General features: G+C 42.6%; 1 protein-coding gene across 1 annotated transcript in view; it reads left to right on the top strand.

Moving 5' to 3' along the window:
* The window catches only part of LOC115388449 (stabilin-1), a 124,472-nt gene that overhangs the window by 32,516 nt on the left and 74,794 nt on the right, over nucleotides 1-17,162 (top strand). Inside the window, exons 28-40 of the mRNA XM_030091601.1 lie at nucleotides 1-35; nucleotides 2,446-2,579; nucleotides 4,285-4,396; nucleotides 5,635-5,712; nucleotides 8,014-8,115; nucleotides 8,199-8,303; nucleotides 9,443-9,577; nucleotides 11,177-11,305; nucleotides 12,370-12,423; nucleotides 12,760-12,873; nucleotides 13,184-13,379; nucleotides 16,775-16,870; nucleotides 16,983-17,028. The exon at nucleotides 1-35 is cut by the window's left edge and continues 13 nt beyond it. Coding sequence (XP_029947461.1) covers nucleotides 1-35; nucleotides 2,446-2,579; nucleotides 4,285-4,396; nucleotides 5,635-5,712; nucleotides 8,014-8,115; nucleotides 8,199-8,303; nucleotides 9,443-9,577; nucleotides 11,177-11,305; nucleotides 12,370-12,423; nucleotides 12,760-12,873; nucleotides 13,184-13,379; nucleotides 16,775-16,870; nucleotides 16,983-17,028 — 1,336 coding nt within the window. The remainder of the gene's footprint in view (nucleotides 36-2,445; nucleotides 2,580-4,284; nucleotides 4,397-5,634; nucleotides 5,713-8,013; nucleotides 8,116-8,198; nucleotides 8,304-9,442; nucleotides 9,578-11,176; nucleotides 11,306-12,369; nucleotides 12,424-12,759; nucleotides 12,874-13,183; nucleotides 13,380-16,774; nucleotides 16,871-16,982; nucleotides 17,029-17,162) is intronic.

The raw sequence follows: 17,162 nt of genomic DNA, 5'->3' as shown, positions 1-17,162 counted from the left end.
GCGGAGAGCTGTTTCCTTTTAACCATTTTGTGGAGGTGAGTCAGAGCCACAAGATATTTTTCTCTGTAATATTTACATTTCAATCATTCAGTCTTTGATATGTTCACAAACACTCAAACTAAGGCCCCGTTCACAAGACAAGGTTTTTAGTGAAAACAGAAAACTGTTGATTTTCAGTGTCTGTTATGCGACAGTGGTGCCTGGAGTCAATGAAAATTTCACTCTTTGAAAATGATCCGTCGCCATCACCATGGAAACGGGGGAAAGTACAACTTTTTCGAAACAGTGTCACTCCGTCTCATGTAAACACTGAAAACGGAACTTTTCTGAAACGCTGCTGCTGTGCATTGTGCAACACGGCCGAGTAAATGGTTCTTCTGCTCAAATACATGGACGTCGACAACGATGGCGCCTTCCAGACTGTCATGACTTGCAGTCCATATTCTCACGAGTATGTCTGTCCAGACTAATGCTTGTGTACTCACCGTTGTTGATGTTTATAGTGTATTATTCTATTGTGGTTTCATCACAAAACAAAACACAACAGAACAATAAAACAACAGCACCCACTAGTGGTTCAACATGAAAACCACATTATTTTTTCTGCCTTCTGTGTTTAAATGGACCTCATTTTCAAAATGTTGGCATTGAAACACAGAACTTTATGGAAAAGTTGCCAAGATGCAGTGCCCACATTCTGGATTGTTTGGTTCACACATAAGTTGCAAGAATGATGAATGCAGAATGCGCAGCTGAAATCACAGCAAAAGTAGCAAGTTAGTGGAAAGAATGGAGTGAATGTCTGTGTTTTGACACATTTTGGTGAGAGAGGCAAAAATGTAGCGCAGAGGTTTGGAGGCAAATATCAGAAATGCATTTCGAAATATGAGACCCGAAATGGTTTAATTTGGGACAAAGCCAGAAAAGGAGCGTTGATCTGATCAGTGTTTTGAGGCAGACGGAGGGTTGAAGAGAGTGTCATTTGGTACAAGGGTAATGGAACCTGTGGGGAACCACAAACTGAATGAGCTGATGTCCTCATCGTTTATTTTTTGACCCAAATATTCAATTCATTTTAAAAACTGTAAAAGCTGGACTGAGCGATGTGAAAAGATCAACCAGTCATGATGAGGCTTGGTTAATAAGTCCCTAATGTTCAATAACAGGCATTGACTCGAATGAAATCTCGAGACTGAAGGGTGAAAAAAAGTGTATATTAATGTGTGTATTTTCACTGCAGCTAGGGCAAAATGGAACAATTTATAATGATAATAATTTATAATTATAATATGGCAATGGTGGGAATTTCCTTCAGTCTCCTAGTGAAGGGAGGAGGGTACATACGTCTGAGGTAGTTCAGTGGATCCACTGTTTTGAACTTAAACTGAAGGCCCAGTAGGAGAGAAAATAGGAAGTAATGAGGTATTAATCATGTGATCTCACTTAAATAGACATGTTAGATAATGAAATATGGATGCAAGAAATGCAGCCAGAGCTTCTTACAGGCCAACACGCTGGGTCTGCTTTTGTCTGCTGTTTCATCTGAGTTTGCCCAAGACTTAATCAACAGGTCAAAAAGGTTTGGATTGATTTTCATAAATCTTCACATCATTCGTTCATGCTCTGCTGCTTTGATTGAGAAGTTGCATCGATGTTAGTTTGAGTTGGACGAAAACTGACAACTGTGAACATACCCTGAGACTCACTCAAAACTCGGATCAAACTTTTGTGTACGTTGAAAAGTGAGCTGAATCTGGTGGTGATGAAAATGCCTACTATAGTTTGTCCTTTTAACACTTTCGCAAAGTAAAGTCTTGTGAACATTAAAGCTGGGGCTGGCGATCTTGGAAAACTAGCGTTAGCATGTAGCATCTCCCCAAGGCTCTGCCTTGCTAGCTCCGCCCAGCTCCCACCCCATTGGAGGAGCTCCCGTTGGGAGCGGAGACGCGGAGATGTTCACGGCACGCGCAGCGCGTGCAGCGCTTCCGCGTCCAGTGAGTTCCTGGCGTAATCTGTCCTCAGCGCTTCATTTCTTCGTTTTTTCTTTATTTGCACTACGCCAAGTTATGGTGCACTCAACGGTAAGTAAACCCCCAAACATTCTTCTCCGCCATTCTGCAACACCATCTCCGTCTTTCTACGCGCGCACTGAACCTGGGTCAGTGCACGCGTACATGTATGCGCAGGGGGCGGGTCGAATGGCAAAGGGATTTGATTGGTTTAAAAAAAAGGTGTCCCCTCAAGACTATTGGTTGCTGTTTGTCCTGTTTTACTCCTGCTGTAGATAGCAGATATTTTCCAAACTACTTTAAAAACACACTATGAATTGCTTCTCATCGGGTCATAAAGATAATTTTGACCAGTATTTAAAAAATTGTATCTCATTCAAATCGCCAACCCCGGCTTTAACCAAAACAACAAGTGGTGACTGTGTGTGTATTTTAGGACAGCCTTGGTTTCACGGAGGATTTGAGTGGAAACATAACACTGCTGGTCCCGTTTTCCGAAGCTATGGTAAATATGACCTCAGATGAGTACATGTTCTGGAACAACCGACACCGCCTGCGTCCTTTCCTGCGGTTAGTAATGACACACACACACACACACACACACACACACCTCTCCTTTGTACTGCCCCTGTGTTTGGGGTTATAAATCCCAATGATGACAGGCTCTATTACGTGCTCCAGTTAGACATCATTGCATCATATTTACTCTTCAGAGGGATTCTGTGTGTGAAGAGTAGAGCTGTGTCGACTGACCATCTTCAATTTATTTCAAATCTTAAAGAAATATTGTTGATGTGACTTTCAGTACATCCGGTGTTCTAAACTTTACTCGTGGTCTCCCTTGGTTTCTAAGATTGTGAGCCTCCAAAGATATCATCCTCCTCATGTCATTATTTTTAAAAGTTCATACTAGTTGGATTTCTCAGGGATTACTTTACACTTCACACTTTTTTCTTTTCCTGCAAATATATACGAGGGGGGACCCAAAAGTAATCGGACTGTGGTTATAAAAAAAAAAAAAACAAGAATGATTTCAGACTTTTGTCCGTTATATGTCGCTATAGCATAGCCTTAAGCATAACTGTGAAAAATTTCACCTCCCAAAGACACACAGGCAGCTCTCACGCAGTGTTTATGTTATTACAGTCCCGCCCCCTTCTTTGAAAAATGCGAAAATGGTCCCGCGCCTTTTAACCACGGAGCAGAAACAGGCTCGCGTGGACATGTGCCAGGAGCTGAAAAGGCAGCTGGAGGACGATGGAGGCTGTTTGGGAAGAGCTTGACAGGCTGAAGCGGCCGGCGCTGTGGGAGAGTGGGGACTGTTTTATGCACAGGGCTCTGCGCGTAAAACAGTTCCTGATGAAAAACGGCATGGCCCTGCTGCTTAATCTGCCGTATTCCCTCGATTTAGCCCCGCGCGACTTCTGTCTCTTCCCAAGAATGAACAAGGAACTGAAGGGGCGGAGATTTGATGATGTGAAAGAGGTGCAAAAAAAATCGAAGGACACTCTTAAAGGGACCATTACGCAGGAGCCTAGTGACTGTATCGAGCAATGGAAATCCCGGCTGCAGCGGTGTATTCAAGCCGAAGGAGAGTACTTTGAAGGTGACTGTTTTGATTAAATGTGAAAATAAAAAAAATAAAAAGTTATAACCACAGTCCGGTTTCTTTTGGGTCCCCCCTCGTATTTGCTCAGTTATGGCTTGGATAAACTTGTTAAAAAAGAAAAATATGACACAATATGTATCATTGGATAATGCCAGATCTTTGAAATGTTAATGTTGTATGATAACACTTCATTAGCAACTACATTAACGTCTGAAAACCAAGATCTAAAAATCCTGAATCAGCAAATGTCAGTGACCTTCAGCAGCTGAACATGTTTGACCAAACGCATTTCCTCCGTCCTGAGTGTCTGATAAAGCTTAGATGGAGGATTAAATGTGGTTAAAATACGCTAAAAATGGAGAGGAGAGGCCACCTGTTGAGTGCCTCAGGTGCAGATTCAGAGGATAACAGATAAACTGCTTTCAATATCTGACAAGCACTTTATAATTTCACAAGCTTTTCATTAAGGAAATTTAAAATATGTGTCATCACCGTCAGTGGGGATGTGTAACTGGGTTTTACTCATACCGTCTTCATTTGGAAAGAGATTGTCTTCGGATCGCTGTTGTTCTTCTGTCAAACCTGAGTCGATGGATCACCATCATGATCAGGTGAACGTTTTGGTTTTTTGACACCAGCTGTTGCTGTTTGCTCTCCTGGTCACAGGGCTCACATCTTACAAGGCATCTACTCCCTAGAAGATCTGGAAACTCTGGTTGGGCAAAGTCTGCCCACCCTACATCCTCCAACCCGGTGGGAGATCAGCAACACCAGTGGGGTAAAGACTCACAGTGTGACGACATATACACCTTTCAGTCCTGGCAGGACTTCGACTATTCCATTTTTCTGCAGTCTGTGAACATTGCCCCCCACCCCCCATTTACATTTTTCTGTGTATATAAAGTCAATCAAAATACCTCATGCACTTTTAAATAAGGATCGACCGATATGGCTTTTTTAGGGCCGATGCTGATGCCGATTATTGGTACTTATGGAAACCGATAACCGATATGTCGAACCGATATTCATTTGCAGTAAAAATGAACATTTTGGCTTCAAAATTTAGCTGTGGGTGGGACGTTGTGACACAGATAAGAGTAGTGACTTCAGGCAGAGAGAGAGACGGCTGCATATATGATCCAAAGAGCATGTTTTTAAATAAATTTATTTTATTGGCTATCGGTGAAAAAAAAGGCCGATACCGATTATTAGAAAAATGCCCAATATCGGCCGATATTATCGGCGAGGCCGATAATTGGTCTATCCTTACTTTTAAACAGATTTGAATTTTAATATTAAAATTAATTGAACGAAATAGCCCATTTTGTCTTTATTAGATTGAGGCAGTAATTGTTTTAAAACATGCACAACTTAAAGGTATATTACAGGATTTTCTCGAAAAGACGAAGCCAAACGTCTGTCACTCACTTTTTGAACAACGCGCATGCGCCAGACCATCCGCCCGGCTCTCCTGCTTCTCCCAGGAAACGCGGAAGCGTGCGAGCGCGATCTCCTCTTCTCCGGGCGTGCACGGCTCTGTTTGCAGTTTCTGCGATCGGCCTCGCTCATACATAAAGCTTGTTTTCCGAAACACTTAGTTTCATTATGTCAGACTCGCCATCGGTAAGTACCAGCTCAGAAGTTGACCGGCTGCATAAACACTCTGAATGCGCATGCGCAAAAGGGAGAAGCTTATTGGGCGCAAGCACGTAGAACCGCCTTACGAAACCAGCTCGTCAGAATGATTGACAAACAGACCCACCAATTATTTAGGTGATCCACCCGGAAATCAAAATCCTGTATTACACCTTTAAGATTAAATCTTTGGATTGCATTATTTTTATTTTATTCTGAATCATGTGATCCACACATTCTTCGGAGACAGGAAGTCTGATGTTCTCCACAGATTGTTACAATATCAATGCTAACTTTAACAGTAAGTCATTAATTTTAAATGAATGAATGAATAAACACATACACTTCCCACAAACAGGGTCATGTTTTGTTTTGTTGCAGGTCATCCATGTCGGAGACGCTCCCATCATCACTCCCAACATGCCAGCAATCAACGGCTACATTCACATCATACACAAGGTGATTCAACCACCAAAGCAAACAACACGCTGCTGATTTCAGTGATTTCACTGCTTTCTGGTGGAGTTTGTAAAGATGTGATGTGTGTTCTTGGGCCTGCTTTACCTGGGGAGGTTTAGCAAACTCTGGAGGAAGTTGTTTTTACACCTGCAGATCTGGTGGCACATTTAGTTGTTATGTGATAGTTTGGTCAAAGTTCACACCTAATTCTGATGAAGCATGGTGTTTCTGTCACAAATCTGTCAGACGATGCTGAGAGTTTCATGTTTTCATGACAACATGGGAAGTGTCCCATTCCCATGACGACAGAGCATGAGCACATGGGTAGCCTTATGTCTCTATGACTCCTGGGTATTACCGCAATGGGAGTGTCACGTTTCCCTGACTGTAGAGCATGAGGGGCGTGTCACGATGACATGGGAGTAACGTGTTTCCATGACGACAGACCACGGCAGATTCTGGAGTGTCTCCCTCATCGGCTACTGACGCTCTGCTTGTTGAACCATGTCTTTTCTCCATCATCTCCTTGAGTGCGCCGAGGACAGTTTTAATGTGTCACATATGAAGTTTTGGGGCTTTTGAGCTTAGAGGACAGCTGAAGCCTGTTTCTCTGAGACATGTACGCCACATTGAGTCTGGGTTTGGCTTCAGCTGGTCGCAGTTGTCAGTGTTGTCCTTCAATATTTTTGGCCATGTGTGATGTGCTTCCAGAAGAATTCATGTTGCATCGATCACTGGACTCTCAGAGCCTTTTCTAGCTTAAACTTGTCACTTTCACATCAAACTCTGCTCCTGGAGCTGCACAGGCGTCGGCTCCGCTGGTCTCAGTGCCGTTTTGGTGAGCACCAGAGTGCAAAGGTCGTAGCTACCTTTCCATACTGCACTCCATCTCATAACTCAACTAGATCCATCAGAAAACAGCAGATGTAAAACCACTGCAACTCTGAACTCATTAAAAAAAAAACATTTGTTTTTAGAGTTTGCTCACTGAGTTCAGTGTGTTTGCAGTGACAATCACGAAACCATCATCGACATGATCACAAAGCCATATGACAGTGACCGCACTAAAAAGGTCGAAGTCACTGGCAGACAGGGTGGTATGAATACACTCAGCTTGTTTTAGTTGGAATCTCAAGGAAGAGATGAATATTTGTGAACCTATGTCCTGCTTACACATATTTATTTGAGTTGTGTTCAGTGAACTGAAGGTGAATGCAGAAACAGATGAGGGTGAGTTTCTATAGTGCCTCATTTTTGGCTTGGCAGAATTCAATTCAGTTTTGTTGACAGAGCACCAATAACAACACAGTCATCTCAAGGCAGTGAGTGACGGTGGAACAGGAAGGGACCTGCAGAACTGGGAACATGGCTTTCTGTTTCTTTGCAGGGTCAGAGAGTAAAGAAAGAGAGATGGAGACAAATCAGCATTTTTGTAGGTTCTCTTAGGCTGTTTTCACAGATATTTGGGTCGAGCCAAAGGCAGCTGCACCAGTAAAAAAGATAGTGTTTCAATTTTCAACTAATACAGTCCCTTTTCACATATACTTTTCATGACTGCGCAGAGCAGCCACTCTAAACAAGGGAAGTGTGCGGTATCCATGACAACCAGGCGGAAGTTGGCGTAAAACCAACACAGCAGCCTTTCTAATGGTAAACACTACAGTGACAGTCACGCATTTCGGTCTTTTGTCAAGCACTCATGCCACACATTATATTTTTCACACTGAAAAAAAATACTGGTAAATTTGTCTGGTGCGCCGCTGCTATGGAACCGCAAAGAATCAAACACGTGTGCAAGCTTGTCACTTACCTGTCAATCAAAAAAGAAAAGGGGTGGGCTAAAGTCGCGTTACAACCAGTGGAGAAAAAAAAGCAGTTATCCCGCGAGTTTGCCAGAGAGTGAGCGGCAGAGACTTTCTTCTTTTTGCCATTATGACATGTGATCACTTTTCCCGGGATAGAGCTGATTACAGGTGCCTGTGTAGTTCATAAAGGCGCAATATCTAGAGTTTGGGTCGAGCTAAAGCCGGTGCGCTTTCACACATCAGCCGGGCTGCATCCCAGGTCGACCCAAGCCGCTCCGAGACCACCCCATTCAGCCGCTCTCGGGGCGGGCGAGTTAGAGCGACAACTGGAGCGAGTGACGCTTTCACACCAACCCAGTCGCGCTGTGCTCGGTCCAAAAACTCTGTTAGGTCAAGCTAAAGTGGGTAGGTGTGAAAACAGCCATAGATTGTTTGTTTCTAAGTGGATGTACACATGAACATAAGTAAAAAAGAAGTTTTTTCTGTGTGCGGTCAGATTTTGATGCTGCCGCGGTCAGATCTCCCCCCCGACCCTCCAACCCTGATGGCGTTCCTGAACACGTCCTCCAACTTCACCCTGTTCAGAGAGTACGCCCAGGTAGGAGTCTGTCCTGATGGGTTTTACACTCAGAACTGTGTACTTTCATCTACTTATGATGTTTCTGTCTTGTTTTTGTGTAGCTTTACAACCTGTCAGGATATTTGGGTCAGTTTACTTTCACGCTCCTGCTGCCAACAGACGAGGCCATCAGGCAGGATCTCCAAAGGACAAATTCCTCCAAACTGGTAGGTCCACTATATGATCCAGAGGACTTAGAACATGAATATACACAAGAAAATATAAAAATAAAAATGTCATGATCCCACTCAGTACTTCCTTCCCTCCGCCATTATAAAATCTCGTCTTCCTATACTTCCTATAAATAAAAATGTTTCTTACTCTGTATCAGTGGAGCTCAGCTGATCTGGTTTTGGGACCCACATTACCCAATAATGACACGACAGAACCCCAATCAAGACAAAATTCAACTATTCACAGGCTTCCTCTGAATCAAAACCAAAACATTACTTTCAGACTTTTTTTCCCTGCTATTTTTTCAGTCACAATTCCAGTAAAACATGAAATTAGAAGATTTGTGATGAAACGGCGCTTCATGGTCTGACATGTCGCCAAGTTGCTGCACAAAACACACCGAGGGTTTTGTTCTTGGTCCTCCTCAACAATATCAAAATCCAGACTTTGTATTCTCCATCATGCCTGTGTTTCTCTATTCTCGCATAACATTTGTGAATCAACTTAGCAGACCTTCTTCAAATATTGAAATGGCTTTTCTTCTCAACTGTCTTCAGACCAAACATTTTGATGTTTACATTTAAGGGGTGTGAGCAGACGACACCACAAATACAGCCGAGTGCTGCTGCACAATGAGTCCAGTTTTAATCACATTCATGATTTAAGCTGATGTGATTATTGTTGATATTCACTCTTAAAAAGACCTCTTCAGATTTTTAGACCTCCTCACTGATTCTTTTTCATTGAAGTCATAAATCCAACAACATTTCGTAGTGTATTGGTGAGTTTCGGAGAAAAACACATTTTGCTATTAGCTCCACTGTGAGTCCTCCCCCGTCCCCGTCAGAAAGACTCTCACTCAAAGAGCTCTTTCTAAACACGTTGAAGACATTTTCACCTAAAGGCTTTGCGACTGCACAGATTTGCCTCTGAATTGTACATAATCTTGTTTGTGTTTACTGTGAAGACCAGCCGTTTATTTTCAATTTGGAAAACACTCAGTCCGCTGTTTCTCAGTGAAAGCCATCCTGAATAATGAATTCGTCGACGGAATGCTTTTTTTCAGTTACTCCTTTGCCTTTTTGGAAAAAAAAGGGGAATCCTCTTTAAGGTCTTTCTTCTGTGACTTCAGGATGGTGATGTGGTGAAGTACCACGTGCTTCGCCATGGGGTGATCTTTCCCGACACCGTGTCTGATGGCACACTGAAAAGCACCGTGCTGGGCAGCAGATACCAGGTCCAGTTCCACCGGAACCACAGCAATCAGGTAACAACGACCGAGCCAGCAGGACTTGATGCATGGGCGGCTTTAGCTGTTAGTTTCAAGACTTTTCTGCTGCTTACGAAATCTCTAAGGGCAAATTTTCTACACCTTCACAAAGTGACAATAGAACAAAAAAATAAAAAAATAAAATCATACAACAAATTATAGTATATTATAATAGGAGGAAAAAGTATCAAGAACAAAGACACGATTTCCTGTCAGTAGTACACCCAGCCTTTGTTTCAGAATCTACTTGTATCCACTCCGGCCCCCCGAGTCGGATCAAGTGCTATAAAAGATAAATCAATGGAAACAGCTGGGATGGCTCAGTGGAGTGTTTATTCCTTAGAGCTCCGTGGTCACATTTTCAACCTGAGTCGGGTTCTATATGAGTTGAGTTTGCATGTTTTCTCTGTGGCTGCATCATGATTCTCCGGTTACTCCAGCTTCCTCTCAATAACTAGTCCAATAACTAGTTAGTAGAAGTGGTGATGCTAAGTGGCCTGTGGGTGTAAGACTAGACTTTTTGTCGGTATAGGAGATGGATGGATTTGTTGATGAGGTGAGCCGACTATTATGTTGTGTCACAGTTTAAAAAAATGTCCCAAAAAGGCAGTTATATGCTGCTCTATTGCCTGAATTAATCAGGTATGGAAGATGAATGACTGATTATTGCAGGGACAATTTTCTCCCTTTCCTCAGAAGGTAGACGTTTGATCCGTCCGTCTCCCTGTAATTTTACCTCTGTGGGAAATCCACTGAATTTTTAGATTGATTTTTTTTTTTACCTTCCAAGCACCGATTGCTGCAGTTTATAACTATGAAAATCAACTCCAGTCAAGGCAAAGATAATTTTTGGGGTACAGTTGCAATATTTCTGTGGAGTGATGCAGCTGAAATGATCTGGTGGAACAGTGCCAAATACTCCCCCAGTGGTGCATTCAAGGACGCTGTGATCTGAAATCTGCCAAGCAGCAAAATAATTGAATAACGAAGTATAATTGTTCCATAAATTACAGTTTTTGCAGAGGTGATATGCAACCTCATTGATTTGTGATTCAAATTAAAGGTGTAGGTAGGATAAAATGAAACAGAAGGGAATGTACAACCTGTGAAATGCAGGACAGGAATAAAAACAGAATGTAAAAATGTAAAACTACCTTTGAGATCCTGCTTTAATGTTGTGCTCTGAAACTTCTAATCTCATCATTTTCATGCATGAATGCTTGTTTATTCATTTGTATCTTCTACTGTATTGTTTCACACCTATTGCAGCTCTGTTTCATTTTTATTCTGTTTTATGATGAGATTTATTGCATACTTTACTTCTGGGATTTGCTCTTTGTTTTTTGTTATGCTAACTTTTAGGTGTGGGCCTGTATGTTTTAGAAATACATATTTAATGTTGTTATTTTCTCCAACTGTTTATTGGTTGGTTGGATAGTGGCTAGGTTGTTTGGACATTGGTCAGTCGATCGATCAGTCTATTGTCCGTTTTTACGTTCCGAATGAGAAAATACATTCCTTCAGTGTTTTGATTGTGTTCATATAAAACCAGCAGAGCTGAGATTGTCCCGAGTCTCTCCTCCTGTTGTCCTCCAGACATTTGTGAATGACGTTCTTCTCGACGGCTCCTTCATCGAGACGCAGAATGGCGTCCTCATCGTCCTCAATCAGGTCCTCAAAGTTCGCCAAAACAGATGTGACAAGCCAGTCACCCTAAGGAAAAGAGTAAGAAAAGAATGATGAATGAAGGAATGAATGAATTAGTCACTTATTTGCAGGTGTTACAACTGACCAGCGTTTCAGCTACACACAGTCTGCATTATAGGTTTCAGTCACTGATCGTCAGTCAGATTCTTTCATAAGCATGATGGTAACAGAGGTTCTCACTGAATGGAGCGTCAAATTGACCTCTGTAAATATGTAAAGGAGAAAAATAGAGAAGCAAAAGTTGACAGGACCTCTCAGTGAAGGTTTTAATGATTGTTCATTTCTAGAGTAATCAAGATCTTAAAGGTGCTGTAGACAGGATTACCTTCGCAAGATGGCGATTTGACCCATCCAAGATGGCGATTTGAAACCTGGAGTCGTGCCCACCTCGGGGTGCCAAGCAGGGCCGGCAGTGTCACGGCTGCCTGTGCCGGCGGGTTGACTCACCTGTGACCTTTTCACGGCGGGCCTGGGGTCAAAGCCTTTTTTTTAAGAATTACAGTAGAAACAGACAGTGTCCTCCGTGGTGTTTTGATGATGTTATGCCCGACAAGGCGGGTAAATATGCAGGCCTGGACTTCCTCATGTGCATTCACGAGAAGCAGAGCTTTGAAGCGCCGCCCCTCGACCAATCAGGATAGAGCCTCAGGGGCTCTTCTGATTGGTCAAAAATACCGGGAGCGGTCGAGAATCCTTTTCAGCTCAGAACAGAGACAGATGGAAACGCTGCGCCCTCGCAGTAGTGCAATTATACTACACTCCTAAAGGATTATCAATGGATACTCTAACATTTAATCCAAAGAAAACACAGAAAAATTAGCAATGACTAGCAAAATCCTGCCTACAGCACCTTTAAAACGAGTCATTCTACTGACTCCACTGCACCTCACTGAACTACTGCTTTAGTTAATGCTCAAAGCGATCATTATTTCTTGACCAGACCCAGAGAGTGTAAGAGTAATGAGGCTTGGTTATTCTAAAAATGTTCTGTTACTACACACTATTGAATGGCAGCTCGCTGCAGGAGTAGGGATGGCTGGTCTTGTTATTTCCAGCTCCTCTTTCACGCTGTCTGTTTGCAGGGAAAGTGTGCAGACTGTGAAGGAAAGCCTCAATGCTACTACAGATACGAGCCGGTAAGACAGCTGTCAGTCAGCAGAAATGTGTGGATGCAATAACGCGAACACCTGTGGCGCATTATTCAGAAATGAAAGTGGATTGTCTTGACTTAAACAGCTGATTGCGATAATTCACTCTTACACTTTAATTTCCTGTTTTTTGGCCACATGATTTTGATTGCTCTTACTGTGTTTGTAATCTACTGAGATGCACTTTAGATTGCATTTAATTGTCAAAAGTTGCTATAAAAACTGATTTACTGAATTGTGCGTGTTGGAATCAAATTGGTGTTTCTGTGCACAACCTCAGCTTTACTGCAGTTTGGCTCTCTGTCTTTTTGTACGCTGCTGCAGGTCAGACCTGAGTTTCCAGTTAACATGCGGTCCAACTGTAAATTCAGAAAGCGTGCTGGAGGCAGGAGGAAGACGGTGCCGGGCTGCGTCATGGACTGTACTCAAGTCACCACGGTACCCGGTTTGATTTCCTTCAGAGCTGAGTGTCTACTCTTTCAGATATTTACGTTGTCATTGTATATTTACCATTAGTTGAAGATGTTCTCTCCACTGCTAGTAACCCTGTTACTATTTGACTGAATTCTTGTTTCCTAGAGCAGAAATGCTTCATAAATCCTGAACTAACTCCTGAAAGATGTCCCAGTGTAGGAAACATGAGCGTTCATTCCCCTGCGGCCACAGGGACTGCGACGCTTCAGCAGCCTCAGACAAATGTCAGACGCATATTATCACCAAAAGGTGCACTGATGTGTCTGTCCTGCAGGATCACTCCTGTTGCCCTGGGTATTATGGCCACGAGTGCTTCAAATGCCCCGGAGAAGTCGGCAGCTGGTGCTCTAATCACGGGGAGTGTCAGGACGGTCACCTCGGCAACGGAGAGTGCCGTTGCTACGAGGGTTTCCATGGCACCGCGTGCGAGGACTGTGAACCGGGAAGATACGGAGTCAATTGCTCCTCCAGTGAGAAATGCACACACGCACACCTGCACGCGCATAGACGTCTAAATGTATACTAACACACACAGACTCACACCCCTGTTTATTTGATCTGCGCGGCGCTAAATTCACTGTCCACCACACTCAAATACACCCATGAGACTTACAGTAGATGCTGAAGTTTTCATTTAAAGTCAATGTCAGAGTGTAAGAAAATGAATTTTTGTGGCAGTTTTCAGTGACTTAAAGACATGAAATAGGTTATGCATCACATTGCTGAATAACTGCAACCTTACTTTTTTTTTTGCTTTTCTTTCAAAAGTGAACTTGATGGAGCATACACCTGTGGTTATTTAATAGTTATTCTTCATCAAGAAACTCATCATCATCTTGACAGGAATCAAATGTTGCCATGGATGGTTGCCTTGGTGTTTAGGTGCTTTTGCACCATACAACAACAAAAATACTGGCAATAAAGTGTTTCTGATTCTGAACAGCAGGTGAAGGAGCTTAGGGTGACCAACCGTCCTCTTTTACCCGGACATGTCCACTTTTTACGTCCTGTCCGGGGCGTCCAGGCGGGTTTTTTAAATTCAAGGAAATGCCCGGGGTTCACTGTTTCTCATAGCACGTGAACGCAAATTGACCAGCGCTTTGCACACAATACTATGATAACACTTTTACCCCTTTCCCACTGGCCAAAAAACCCGTTTAAACCCGCTAAGTCGTGGCAGTGGGAAAAGGTTTGACCCGGGATTTCGACCCGGGTCGTTCACCCTGCAATCGACCCGGTAAATTCCCGGGTCAGCTTTCTACCGGCTTTTAGTGGGAGGAACTTACATGATGACGTCGACGCAGCGTGGCTAAGTTAGCGCGCTAGTTGTTGTTTCTGGACACAGCGTGAGATTTCCTTAGTCCAGAAGACCCAGAAATGGCAAGATAGCGAGACCAGAGAGCTTCCCCTGATCCGTGGGGAAGAGGAGATTTGTCTGCAGGTACCAGGGACTGTTTTCCGCCGCATTGTTTACTTTCGTTTTGCTCCGTCGCGCTGATGATGTCATCAACGTGGGACACCATCAGTGCGGGAAAACGCAGCGATGCGGCTCGCCAGCAGGAGGTGAGACGCGGGTCAGCAGGCGGTGGGAAAGGAGTCTAAAAAGGCGATAGTTAGCGGGTCGCAGACACGGGACGACCCGCCAGTTGCAGTGGGAAAGGGGTATTTGTTGCGCCAAGTAATTACTGAAAGGCTCCCTTGTGAACCGATCTGCGCCGTGCGTGCACACACACGCACAGACGGAGCGGAGAAGATGGGGCTGTTCAGACAGCGGAGCTCTTCTTCTTCTTCTTCTTCTTCTTCTTCTTCTTCTTCTTCTTCTTCTTCTTCTTCTTCTTCTTCTTCTTCTTCTTCTTCTTCTTCTTCTTCTTCTTCTTCTTCTTCTTCTTCTTCTTCTTCTTCTTCTTCTTCTTCTTCTTCTTCTTCTTCTTCTTCTTCTTCTTCTTCTTCTTCTTCTTCTTCTTCTTCTTCTTCTTCTTCTTCTTCTTCTTCTTCTTCTTCTTCTTCTTCTGTGTTGTTTAACCTCGGATGGCACCATTTCAACAGACGCATTACCGCCTCCTATCCCTATAGAGTGGGATCAGAGAACAATCTAAATTGTATTTATTAACACCGTTAAAGGTGCTGTAGGCAGGATTTTGCTAGTCAATGCAAATTTTTCTGTGTTTTCTTTGGATTAAATGTTACAGTACCCATTGATAATCCTTTAGGAGTGTAGCATAATCGCACTACCGCGAGGGCGCAGCGTTTCCATCTGTCTCTGTTCTGAGCTGAAAAGGAATCTCGACAGCTCCCGGTATCTTTGACCAATCAGAAGAGCCCATGAGGCTCTAACCGTAATTGGTCGAGGGGCGTTCGTCACACGTTCTTGTGGGAGGGGCTTAACTTGCGTAAGGGCGTGATGTCAGAGAAAACAGGACAGGATTGGCTGTGCTGGGTTTCCTATCGCTATAGAGTGGGATCAGAGAACAATCTAAATTCTAAATTCTATTTATTAACCCTGTTAATACAAGGTATGAGATCAATGCATTCCGACTGTTTACAACACTATTTATGGAGAATTGATGAATTCCTTCTCTACTTAATGTCACAGTGGAGCCCGGAAAATGCCTAAGCTTAAGAGCACCTTCTCAGATGAAATGCAAAAAAAAATTCCAACATACCGAGATGAAAAATAGAATGCAGAAGAAAAGCAGGATGAAGAAAACAATTAAAGATTAAAAGTATATATCCTTTTTGTTTGTTAAGTTAGTATTTTGGTGAGACTCTTCTATTCTTCTGTCTTATTACAGTTATTAAGAAATATATTGTTGAAGCTGGATTTTCTAACAGAAGAGTTCATATTTAGAATATTATTTAATATTTGTAAAGAGTCTAAGAGAGCTATTATTTTGTTACAAGTTTTTACATTTCATTTAATTTTGTTAAAGAAGTTGTTAATTTTGCCTCACTGAAGCATAATAAAGCATGTTCATCAACCTCTGAGAAGCCTATCTGAATATGTGTCTCGAGCACCCCCCCGTCCTCTTTTTTGAAATTCAAAATATGTTCACCCAAAAGTAGCTAAGACAATACCGACACATAACACTGATCAGCCAGCGTACTTTTAAATGAAATGGTTGTTATCAGTTTATTTGCCTTTTCATTTAGATTTTTTGTAGTTTTTGTAGAAATCTTGAATCCACGACTGCTGAGAATGACAACATAAAGAGGATTGTTTTTCCAAGACGACATGGGAAGGTTCATGTTTCCATGACAACCAGAACATGAGAACATGGGAAGTTTGAGTTTCCATGACGGCCCAGCCTGACCACGTAGCGAGCTTCATGTTTATGGCCGAGCCTGACAGGAGCCGGTCAAACCGTTTGAGCAGCTTGTTGAACCACGTTTTCCCTTTCTTTGTTCCGTTAACTTTTTGGGATTCCGTGCAGAACTGTTGCACAAAGTGATTGAAGGTGCCTTCAGTGAGGCTGTTGTCAAACACAGCATATATATCATATGGGCTTCTGTCTCTTTAAGTAGTTAACAGTATATAATATATCTTTTTTTTTTTTTTTACATTATATTTTTGTGTTTCCCTTCAACATGTCTGACATGCTAACAGAACAAGCCACAATGCATAATAGCACATCACCATGATGAGTCTTCGTTTTGGAGGTTAACAAATTTAAAAACCTGAGAATGTCACATTGTTTAGAAAATAAAACGTTACCGATGCATCAAACTAACATTCTTGCATTAGAACTCAAAAGCAAAAATCTTACAAAGTCCTAAATTCTCATAAATCATCTACAACACCAACATAGCCAAGAGACGTGCAAGAAGGTGAATGGTTTCATTTATTTTTATGTATTGTGTGTTTCAGAGTGTGTGTGTAGTCATGGCAAGTGTGACGACGGTCTGGCAGGAAGTGGCAAGTGTATGTGCTATAAAGGCTGGAAAGGCTCTACCTGCTCTATAGGTAAAAATATATATATATATATATATACACACACACTCTTGCATGCCCACACAGAGTGTGAAAATCCAGATGTTCTTTAACCTCTTATCTCCTGAAAATCTGTTTGTCACAGAGATCAAGGACGACGCCTGTGGAGGCAGGTGTGACGAGAACGCAAAGTGAGTCCTCCTGTTGTCCTCCAGTCAGTTTGTGTTTGGTGAAACACATTATTTAGACATTTAAGCAAACAAGAGAAACATTTTAGATAAGAGTTGTGTTAATACACTGACCAGCTCTGTAAGCCTTGGAGAAA

This window comes from Salarias fasciatus, chromosome 5 (assembly GCF_902148845.1).
Source record: "Salarias fasciatus chromosome 5, fSalaFa1.1, whole genome shotgun sequence".
Classification (NCBI taxonomy): domain Eukaryota; kingdom Metazoa; phylum Chordata; class Actinopteri; order Blenniiformes; family Blenniidae; genus Salarias; species Salarias fasciatus.
This window is presented reverse-complemented; position numbering and strand designations above follow the sequence as displayed.